This window comes from Hesperophylax consimilis, chromosome 3 (genome assembly GCF_061612785.1).
Source record: "Hesperophylax consimilis isolate HC1 chromosome 3, BYU_Hcon_1.0, whole genome shotgun sequence".
NCBI lineage: Eukaryota > Metazoa > Arthropoda > Insecta > Trichoptera > Limnephilidae > Hesperophylax > Hesperophylax consimilis.
In genome coordinates this window covers 26,674,998-26,687,239 of record NC_142838.1, presented here as the reverse complement: position 1 = coordinate 26,687,239, position 12,242 = coordinate 26,674,998, and the positions used below count along the sequence as shown (strand labels likewise).

Here is a 12,242-nt window from a genome sequence, read left to right as displayed (position 1 = left end):
AGATCTACATGTTTTTTTTCCTAGTTCTGAATAAAATGTTTATTGAAACTTGTATTTAAAACTAGTTTAATATTTTCTGTTTTACAAATGATTATGAAGGCACCTGATAAGTTTCTTTCTATGAGCATATCGACCAACATAATACCACATGTTCAAATAAACACATTAAAAAAACACGTGCCTGATATTGATTACGCTTTGAAGAATCTATAAGCACTGTGTACATAATCTTAAAATTATTGCGCATATTTAATAAACCAAAAATTCTTGTGTAAATTATGACTTTCTTCAGAGTTTTTTTTAATTATTAATCAAATACAATAATTATTTTGATAATGCCAATGATAGTTTTCTCATCCCCATACATATAGGCTAACTTTGTGGAACAACAGCTATGGATGTCTGGAATTCCCTTGTGTTGAACCTTGGAACCGAGTTTTGTCACCAAAAAGAAGAAAACAATATCTTGATTACAATTATTTTTATAAGCAATAATTGTTCGCCTGAAACACTCATCCACATTGAAAAAATCTCCTGATAAAAAATACATGACGCCAACGGGACTCGAACCCGTGTCCATTCGATTTCCGGTCGAAAGCTCTGACCACTGAGCTATGGAGGCTTATCTCTTACCCGCGAAATTATTCAATATATGCTAGTGTTTCATTCAACAATTACTGCTTGTTACATTTTTTTTTCACCTGAGAACAATTGTTATCCTTTGTGCTATGCATAAATAAAATCTTGTCTTAAAAACATTAATTTATCAAAAAAATAATAATATCTTGATTATTAATATTTCTTCTTTCGTAGGCCATGGCAGACAAGAACTGGGATCTGGCCGTACAATTGAGAGGACGTAGCTTTGTGCGCAACTTGGAGACCTACAAGATGTTGACCAGGTTGAAGCCCCCGAAGCCACTTCCCAACAAGGGAAATGTAAGTTTAATTCTGTATTTTACAACGGTTTTTAAATGCCCATTCTAAACACTTACAATATTCAATTAACTTTGAAACAAGATACTAGAGAGCACTCATGAATGCTGGCATTTTATTATCTCTTATTGACCCCCCATTCTCTGCATTAAAATCAATTTTATACTACTGAGGTATCAACATTTCATATGAAAAAATGGCTGCAATTTGACGGTTACATTTGCATTGAGTTTTTGTATTGTGTAGTCCCCCTACTAGTCATTTCAGAAGCATCTTATTTTTTATGTTTGTTCTGTTCAAAACCCACTAAATATATATTTTGTTTTTTTATGTTTGTCCTGTTCAAAACCCACTAAATATAATATGAAATAATTAATATTTCCTTTCAATTTGTTGAAGTCCTGCCTGTTCAATGTCCCAAAAACCACTGACAATTATAAATATAATTTAAAACTTGATATCTCTGTTTTACACTAATATTTATGAATACTTTCGATGTCAGCCAGGTTTCGTTTGGACTCATACATACTTCATCAGACCTATTAACTTAATCTATGAATATTAATTAAGTCCTGATGAAATTTGAGTCGAAACAAAACCCCCGGTCTGTATAAAAAAATATTGATAAATGGTGGTGTAAACTAAAGTTACTGTGTTTTATTTTATTTATAATGTCACACCAAAAGCTGGCTTTCTACGAAAATGTTATGTAATTTTTAATGTGTTGTTACGTTTTTATTTAGGATCATAATGGATTCTTTGCTCTTGACAAAATTAAAACGGTTTGTCGGTTTACATATATTTAAATGCTGATGTAATTTTTCTGTCATAATATAATCATTATCAAACTAACTCAGTACGTAAATACTCATCAGTTATCACCCATACATACTTCAACTTTTCTGCAATTGTTTGTCGCTTGTTAAAATTGTTGTGTAACTGAGCTACGTACACTTTAACCCATTCATCGCTAATCGCATAATATTATGCGTACAAAATCCCTATCCCGACTCTATGTGCTGAGTTTGTTTTGTTAACCTTTTCAACGCGGAACTTTTTAATGTCAACGCGACGGTTTTAACACAATGGTTTGTTTGATGATCACAACTTGTGAGTCAGCCACGTATGGGTACTGCATAGCGATGATCGTATATGATTCAGCTGCAGGGAGAAGGTTACAAGAAAATGAAAGAGTGTACAATTGCCAGTTATTCTAGCAACATTGGGAACGCAGTGAAAAGGTTAAATAGCTCATTTTAGATCATCGTAGTAAGCTATTATTCTTGTAAATGTTTTCGACCAAACAAACGAGACAGCCAAAAGACGAAAAACCAAGACTGATGAAGATTATGCTTTTGAAAATATCTAATAACCCTTTACAGTACTTGAACAACTCCCGATCAAAGATATTCCGAGTTCTAGTTCTGCTATAGTAATGTGAAGAGGGATCATGTTGTTTACCAGGGTCTTGTATTTATATCCTAGCCTATGTAACTTGATTTTTCAACGAAGGTACTATCTGGAGATTGTGCAGGAATGGAATGAGCTCTATTTGCAACAGCTTCTGCATTGATTTGAGTTATGAAGTAGATTGATTAGTAAGGATTCTTGACATATAATAAAATTGATCTTTTTAGACTGTTTTTTAACACTGTATTGTAATGTATTGTCTTTGCTCCTAATAACAACTTTTCAAATAACTCTGAACGTTTTCTAACTTCTTGATTGCCAATGCAAAATTTTCGCTGTGCGCCAACTGATTCTATTTTAGTAATAACTTTTTATTTTTTTTGCAAAATGATGTTTTTGGAAATTGTTCTGTTTTACCAGATAATATGTTAATATATTTAAAAAAATATTATATAATCTACATACCATAAGTAGTTTCACCAGAAAAGCTTGTTAGAGAAATGATTTTTTAATAGTATTCTAAGGGTTATGCTGGCGAATAAGAGGTTAATTAATAGTGTTAAAGGATTGTTAGGTTAAACTGTGAACTTTGTCAGTTTATAATCTGTTTACACTGTGTCTGATACATGCTTTAAAATATACCCCATTTTGTGTGAATGTTTTCACAAAACATTTTCAAAATTCCCCCCGCTGAATGAACGAGGTACTTTCAGTACTTATTTACTGAATTTGATACATTTTATGTTACGTCATCTCAGTTAATCTCTTGATATACTGACCTGACACTGAACTGTGTGTTAGAACTGACGTACTTAAATGGAAAAAATTTCGTCTTTTTTGACAACTTAAAATTTGCAATTTTGTTACAAGGTTTGGTACCGGTAATTCGATAAATTGCACAAAGCATGTATTTATGCATGAGCATGCACAGTGATTACAACAAAAAAATATCCAATTTTATCAATTACTAATTCACACTACAAACGAAAATGACACTACTTCAACGTACATGATGTATAAATATCACATACAAATCAAATCATTATTACGTGAGAAAATAAGGAACATACAAATCAAATCATCAATACGTGAAAAAATATAGTACATACAAATCAAATCATTATTACGTGACAAAATATGTAACATACAAATGAAATCATTATTATGTGAGAAAATATGGAACATACAAATATTGCACCTTGTCTTATTTTTTGACAGTTAAATGGATATTTTGAAGCTTCACAATTCGTAACCGAAATGACGCTGCACATTGGAAAAAGTTGCATTGACCTAGTAATTCCAGACAGAAAATGTTGACTTACCGTGCTGTAAAGATATTTTTTTCTTAGGACGAAATTAAGTGAGACAGATTTCCAATGGAAGAGTATGGAGGACTGATTAAAAAAAACTTTTCTATGACGATTTACGACAATATGTATAGTAATAGTAATTTTAGTATTGGACTGAGATTTATGTTTTTTGTGAGCTATCAAACTGTTGTTTAATAATTTAAAAGGTGTGCTAATAAAAAAGTAAGTACCTATCCAACCTAGTTGTAAAAAATAAATGTATGTGTTATCATTATTTTAGATTTCACACTTTTTATAGCACTGGGTATAAATTTTTATCATGGTGTTATTTTAATTGCACAACAGCAAACATATTTCGTATGGAAATTGTGCTCTGATGTCTTTACTTTAATATATTTTTCAATATGTATTCACTATTTTATATTTACAATCACAGCACATATTTTTAATCTCAAAAATTCCTTACATTACCAATTAATTGCTATTGATTTAAATTTTAACCAAATTAGCCATAATTATTTTACTTGCTGTTTCCAAATTTTTCTCTTTTTGATGTCTTGTGTCCATTGTACAGGGTTTTCCAATAAGAGGTGTTATTTTGAATAGCCCGCTATTTCGGTAGATGTTACTTTTGAAGCTGTCATTTTTTGTGACAAGTAGAAACTACGCCATTAATAAAAATGGAACGATACACGCAACAACAACGCATTGAAATTATTAAAATTCACTCGAGTGAATCAAATGCAAATCATCTTGAGTGATGAGGCCCATTTCCACCTCGGTGGCTTCGTCGACAAGCAAAATTGTCGCATCTCGCTCGGAAAACCCAAGAGTTATTGTTGAAAAGTCTCTCTATCCTCAACGTTTGACTTTTGGTGCGGTTTATGGTCCGGCGGAGTCATTGGACCCTACTTTTTCGAAAATGAGGCTGGAGGAACAGTTACGGTGAATGGATTGCGCTATCGAGAGATGATTAATGATTTTTTAAGGCCGGAATTGGATGGTATTTATCTGGACAACGTTTACTTTCAACAAGACGGCGCTATGTGCCACACAAGCAACGAAACCATTGATCTTTTACGATTGAATATCAAAATAACACCTCTTATTGGAAAACCCTGTAGTTAGTTAGTTACATCTATGGATTTAAAAGATTTTAATATATATGTTTGCCTTGCTTAGTCAATCAATAAAGTTATTTCACGCTATTATGGGTGCGTTTCAGGTCAGCTATAATCTGGCTGTGATCCACATTGGAGCCCCCGCATGTGGCATGAACGCCGCTGTGAGGTCGTTCGTCCGTAACAGTATCTACCGTGGAGATGTTGTGTATGCCGTCCACGATGGTATTGAAGGTCTCATCGCCGGAAACCTCAAACATCTTGACTGGTGAGACATTATTCACTCGTCTGGGCAAATATAACCGATGTGGATTATTTTTACTATGCATGCTTTAGGCTAAGTATTATAATACAATTTATTTTAGTCTAGAACTTGTATTATGGCTTCTGAGGAATATGTATAATTATAAGACTTCTAATCCAGAAGATGGAAATATAAATATAAATTATATTAAAGTTTTTCTTTTATGTATTCAATAATTTATTTTTTATTTATAAACTGTTTGATAATGCTTTCAGAAACAGCTGTCTTATTGAATATATAAAAGAAAAACTTAAAATAAAATTGACTTCTGCAATTTAAACTTGATAACAATAAAAAAAGGTAAATTATAGTTTAAGATATAAACAATACACGAGTAAGCAATCAACGTGAAGATATAATATGACCTGCCAAGTGGAAAGTTGCAAATGCTGTTGTTTTTGGATAACAGTGCTTGGGACATTTGTGCCAGTGGTGCCAGGGGAGTTATTGCATTGTAAGTTGTAGCTGTTTTGTCTGCGGCCAGCAATGGCTACAGTATTTATAATCTACATTTCCTTTTAATTTCAGGTCTGATGTGACCGGTTGGGTGGCCCAAGGCGGTGCCTTCCTCGGCACCAAGCGTACCCTGCCCGGTAACAAGTTGAACGAGATCGCCGCTCGTCTCAGGGAGTTCAAGATCCAGGGCATGCTCATCATCGGAGGATTCGAGGTACGTATTCATATCTACTTATAACATTCCTGTTAATCGACTAAGATCTACCTACCCAATGTATTATGAAGGAAACTGCTGCCTCACTACATGTACATTGGGGGCTTAGGATCACAGGGGTCTAATTAAAAAAACTGGGGTTTTGAGTTAAGCTTAGTTTCGGTAATGCCATAATCATATTTATTTAGTAACACAAAGCTCTTATCTTGTACATACAAAAGGGGGTTAAAAACCAATTGACCTAAGGGAGACCCTGAATAAACAGTTGATTATTAAAGTAGGAACTATAGAATTTCACCTTTATCTAATTTCACCAGTAATCTGACATTATCTGAGTCAGGGCCAGATTTTTTAGTCATGGTTGAGTGTGAAAACAATCGTTGATAAGAGATCATTTTGTATAAACAATAAAAAAAAAACCATTTCTTCCTATAAAATTTAACTCTTATCTTTTTAAAAATTATTTAGAAAATAAAAACATAATATTACCTTAAACACAATTTTTTTTTTATTTTTTGATTTTTCGTACTTCACGTAATATGGCAAATTCTGTGTAATAATAGAGCACCACATTAATGAGATAACTGTAGAATGATATGTTAAAATTGTTTGACAGGGCTACCAGTCCGCGCTGCAGCTGTACGAGGCCAGGAGCAAGCACCCCGAGTTCTGCATCCCCATAGTCATTATCCCTTCCACCATCAGCAACAACGTTCCCGGCACCGAGTTCTCCCTCGGGGCCGACACGGCTCTCAATGAAATCTCGGAGATCTGCGACAGGATTAGGCAGTCTGCCCAGGTAATAATATAACCTACCTATTTATAAAGACAGACAAACATTCCCAGGTAACTAATAACCTGATAGTATCTATTTGAATTATCAAATGCTGAAATTTTAGCTATAACCCTTACAAAAACAAAGACAAACATTCCCGGCTAACGAATGTCCTTACAATTTTTGAATTCTTTACTCGTGTAAAGATGAAATATTCAGCTTATAGAGAGTTGAACTAACGACGTTTGAGTGTGAAATCAACAGTTTGGTCATCTCGAACACGAACTGGTCTAGAATATTATAACTTTTTTTATTGATGTTAGTGGTATTATTAAATACCTTTAAGAGCTTGAAGTTCATTCATTCAAGCAAATATCTGACATTATTTAAATAAATAAATATAAATCCTCAGCATGGGAGATCCCAGTGAGGATTTCATAATATATATTTGTCACAAAAAATAAATAATAAAACACTTATTATTATTATTATTTACTGTTTGAACTAGATTATATTGAACTTGACTCCAATCTTTCAAATAATTATGAAATTTGTCCATTTAAATAAAATGAATATATAAATTCGCCTTCCCTCTCTGGATGATTAGAAATGATGGCCTAGAAAACCATTGAATGGTGAAAGCAATGACCAAATAAAATAACTAAGAAAGTATATATAATTTTTCATAATATATATTGTTTATCTATTTTTTTATTCCGTAACCTAATAAACATATTACGAGGACATATAATGTTGTGGGCACTGCTTCATCAATCAGACAGATGATTGGAATATGACAATGTAGTTAAAGAATGTAGTCGATGAAACTATTCTAGTCTCTGTCTAATGAGGGATGCGCGATAAATAAAGGGAAGATTGCAACTATGCAATGCTAATAAGTAATTTATTTGTTGTCTCCCTGTATTATTAGAGCACTTCCTCTGTTTATTCTCTATTCTGGGTGAAAGCCAGAAACAAGTAAAACCTTGAGATGTTCATGCTAACATATTAACTCAGACTTTTTATATTTTACTTTATCGATTTTCATAGTGAATCAAAATCTATGAATTTGTTTGTTTTAGGGCACAAAGCGTCGTGTGTTTATCATTGAGACTATGGGCGGTTACTGCGGTTACTTGGCTACTGTGGCAGGTAAGATTGATTTTTATATCTTATTTGAAATGAGTTCTTTCATAAATGGCACTATTCAGATTAGCCTTTTATTATGTTTTAATAAAAAAATATAACGAGAAATACCACTATAAAACTTTGTAACTTCACCGTCTTTCTTATGAACGACGGGTAAAATAGTGATTATAACGGAACTCTCAGTGGCAGGATGATAGTATTATAGTGCCAACCTTAACCTAACACGGCTGTTGCATATTTGATCTGTCAGGGGCTATCCCCGTGAGCGGATGTTGCATATGTGATCCATTAAGTTTCTCTAAACCTCATACATGTGTCAAAATGTGCCGTGTGATGGGATAGATTGCGTTGAAAAATCCAATGTTGTAAAGGTTAATGAAATGCTAGATATCTGATAATCTTCTGCCTCCAGGTCTGGCCGGAGGAGCTGACGCTGCCTACATCTACGAGGAGAAGATCTCCATCAAGGACCTGCAACAGGACGTGTATCACATGGCCGCCAAGATGGCCGAGGGGGTCCAGAGGGGTCTCATCCTGAGGAATGAGAAGGCTTCCGACAACTACAATACAGATTTTATTTACCGCTTGTATTCGGAGGAAGGAAAGGGACTGTTCTCTGCCAGGATGAACGTTCTCGGTAAGTTTATCATTGCTACTTAAACTTACTATCACCTTCACAAAACTCTAATTATTGGAAGTTGTGCACGTCTTCCATGAAAATGAAAAAAACGGAAAATATATGAATGTCGAATGTTTCCAATCATCCACACGCCCATAGAAATTGAAGAATGTGCATTCTTTCAGAATCACATTTTATTGTGTTGAGTGAAAGTGGAGTAATGAATGGTCACTGTTAAGCATTATAATTGTTTTATAATGAATCAAGCTGTGTCATAGAATGCTCACGTTTTGGCTTACAATGGATCTGTAGAGTTTTACTACACTTGATGTTTAATGTCTTCTTTCCGATCAGGTCACATGCAACAGGGTGGATCTCCCACACCGTTTGACCGCAACATGGCCACCAAGATGGCCGCCAAGTGCGTCCAGTGGCTGACACAGACCCTGGAGCGCTGCACGGATGAGAATGGCAAGATTAACGCCAACACTCCCGACACTGCCTGTCTCCTGGGTGTAGTCCGTCGCCAGTATAACTTCACTCCCATCGAGGAATTGAAAGCTCAGACCAACTTCGAGTGAGTATTCATTTTTTTCACTTTTTACTCTCACAAATATCTGTAGCTCTATTTCTGAGGCTTTGATTGCGTATGACACATTGCTTGAAATTCTACTAAATTGTTCAAATTACTGAAGAAAGAAATAAAATGGCTACACTATTTTCTAACACATGTGTTACTTTGCAGACAACGCATCCCAAAACAGCAGTGGTGGTTGAAGCTTCGTCCCCTGTTGCGTATCCTCGCTAAGCACGACTCCACCTACGAGGAGGAAGGAATGTACATGACCGTGGAACAAGGCTTCGAGTGCGGAGAATTAGTTTAAGTTTACCGGCGATGGAATCATCAAAATTCATGAAATTTTATATATTCAAAATTGCATTTTAGTCCGTAGCATGGAAATTATGTTCATTTAACAATTAACAATGATTAGTAGTCTCAAATGATATATACCTCATTAGGTATTGTCTCGAATAACTTCTTATTACTATCAGAAGAATCATATTGGCTCTAGATGAGATGACTTTGAATACTTTTATATATATGTACTACTTAAATAATCATGACATGAAACGTCTGTGTATTAGTTATGACTTGTTATGAAATTATTATTGAAAAATTTTATTTAACTATTTAAATACTGAATAATATATTGAATATTATCATCTATGACAATTTAATTGTTTTTTAAAAGAGTCACACGATACTAATATACTTAAGAGAAAACTCCTAATCTGAAGCTAACTTGTATTTATTATTTATTTTATGTATTTATCCTCAAAATAGGTGCCATATTTTTATGTTCCTAATTTAATAAGCACACAATATCTTCCTTTTTCTCTTTTGGGAAGTCTGTCTCAAACGTTCATAAACTACATTTGCAATAAATATTTTAATAACATACAATTTACAATTTATTTTTTTTTGTCCAGCGTACTTTAGTTGCATGCATAAAATCCATTACGGTGTATGAACGCGCAAAGGAGGTGACTTTTTGAAATGTTTGGATGTTTAAATAGTTGCCTCCTATTGCCGCAACTAAAGTTGCTAATGTGCAGGGGTCCTTTCAACCTTTTCGTAATAAGTACAATTATTTTTAATTGATTGCCGCGGAATTATTTGATGTTCCAACACTTGCAAATTAATGATAAATTTTGTTTGAAAAATTTAGAGATTGGCTTCTATATTAATATAAGTAGTCACCTAATTGTCTAGTATAAAATAAATAATTTAATTTGAAAGCATTCTGGAAATGTTTGCATTGAATGACATGGATACATTGTTTTTTGTATTATGCATATCTTATTCAAAATTATAATGTGTATTAAATTATTAGGGTGCTAATGATGGTATGTTGGTGTACAAGTGAATAAAGAAGTAGGAGTTGGGGAGTGGTTCAAGAGTTGAATTATTGGTACGATGGAATATTTAAACTGTTGGAATTATGCAAGAATTAAACCGTTGTAACTGGGTAAGAGTGGAATGAACACCGTCAACATTATTACTCGTACTAACCTCCTAAATATAAACTTTCTAAATTTAATTTACACTCTTGTTTATTTATGTAATCACAATTTGATGAATTAATAGCATTCTTTGCTGCTTGAAAGGGTACTTAGCTAATTTTACACCAAACCAAATAAGTATTTTTAAGAGATCTCACCTAAAAAATGTCCAAAGAATGTACGCAGAACTCTGGCTTGTATCTGCTAAACAATTGTCATTATCATTATTATATCTTTAAAAAAAATTATATTTTAATTAAAGTAGAAAAACTTTTTTTAGTTTTGCTGGTTTAGTTAATATTAATATTGATTATTGGATTACAAAGTATTACAGTGTTCAGATATTATTTGGCACGCTTTAAATTAATTCACGCTGACCTCACTTATCATAGTATTTTAAATAAGAAACTATCTACAAATGAATTAATATTAGCTGCAAAGGAGATTATGTCTCTGATACAATTCAAATTATTATGTAATTGTTTTAATGGAATATTAATTTTTATATTATCAGATTGTTAATATTTAGAGTCATGTGTTTTTTTAGCAATCTTGCTTATAAAATAATTAATTTTATTTTGAACAATGATTTATATTTTTAAGCAATTATTTTCAAACTTTCTGCCAGTATATTTTTCTATAAAATATTTTATTTAGGTTCTTATACTACCAATATTAAACTGTATTATCATTATTGAATGTGCGTTTTAATGTGATTTATCAATATTGTGATTAAAACATTATTTAAATATTTATTTTTGGATTAATATTTTTTCAAATGGAAATAGGAAGGAGTACATATTTTAGATTTACAAAAAAATATTTTCTTATAATATTATTATTGTTGAATTTTTTAGTCAATTTTGTTATATATTGCTTAAGTTTCTGTGAAAAGGATATTTCTCAGGTAGGGATTTGATGCCATCTTGCAATGTGATGAGAAAGCTGTAAGAACTTCTCCTTAAAAATAATTTAAACTTGCTTATTATAAAAATGCATGTCATGTTGCTTATTCCTCCTAAAATAATCATTGTTAAAGTATAGAACATGTCTCTCTTAGGAACATAATATTATATTACATGTTAATTAAAGAAATGTGTTGGCATTGTAAATCATGGTTAAACAACAATAACATTTTGGCGGTTGTATGTTTTTTGAATAAATGTAATAAATATAAAACTTATGAAGCATGTATTTTTTATTTATGCTTCAGTCGATGTGCAGCTACCATTGCTCCCTATCAATACTAATATCGCCCTACCCGCCCATTACTCGAGTATGATTCAGAAAAATTTGTATTCTTCAATTTCTATGGGTTAGAAATAGAAAGACAGCTATGATTGGAAACATTTGACATTCTGATGTTTTCTGTCTTTTTCGTTTTTATGTGAGAAGTGTGAGAAGGATCAGTCACAGCCGCTATGTCAATTGCGTATATCATTAAAAAAATGTGAACATTAAAATTTTGCTTGGATATGAAAATTTTTATACGTTGAGTTTGTATATATTGAGCACCTGGCGAATCCAACCCCTCAGGCTTCTAACATATTCTGTGAGGAAAACACAAATATTTCCGCTTTGCAATAAAATCAAAATAAATGGAATATGTATTTCTAAACCTCTCCAACAATTGAAAACTGTTTTGAAAGGTAATGAAATATGCTTTTAAATTTTACTATTAGAAATAAGCATTTAATTTTTGAAATATGAAAATATCAAATAGGCATATATTCAATATTTTTAAAAAACATAAAAAAGTTTTAAAAATGACTCACATTATATGTGAATAAAAACACACCCATATTCGAATGCAACGTTGTGTCAAAATTTCAAGGTGAAGAACTTTTGGAGATTTTTGACTTTGAAGAAATAAATATTTACATT

At 32.4% G+C, this 12,242-nt stretch overlaps 1 protein-coding gene across 6 annotated transcripts in view; it reads left to right on the top strand.

The window, feature by feature from the left end:
• Positions 1–11,541, top strand: part of Pfk (ATP-dependent 6-phosphofructokinase) — a 37,986-nt gene extending 26,445 nt beyond the window's left edge. For 3 of the 6 annotated variants that reach the window (XM_089649811.1, XM_089649807.1, XM_089649800.1), the window contains exons 8-16: positions 814–939; positions 1,680–1,718; positions 4,882–5,045; positions 5,610–5,751; positions 6,368–6,550; positions 7,609–7,678; positions 8,088–8,312; positions 8,649–8,871; positions 9,040–11,541. In XM_089649811.1, coding sequence (XP_089505937.1) covers positions 814–939; positions 1,680–1,718; positions 4,882–5,045; positions 5,610–5,751; positions 6,368–6,550; positions 7,609–7,678; positions 8,088–8,312; positions 8,649–8,871; positions 9,040–9,178 — 1,311 coding nt within the window. In that variant the 3' untranslated portion in view covers positions 9,179–11,541. Of the gene's footprint in view, positions 1–813; positions 940–1,679; positions 1,719–4,881; positions 5,046–5,609; positions 5,752–6,367; positions 6,551–7,608; positions 7,679–8,087; positions 8,313–8,648; positions 8,876–9,039 lie in introns of those variants that run through there. The other 3 variants (XM_089649819.1, XM_089649827.1, XM_089649832.1) reach the window with 2 other exon arrangements.
• The last annotated feature ends 701 nt before the right edge of the window (positions 11,542–12,242 follow it).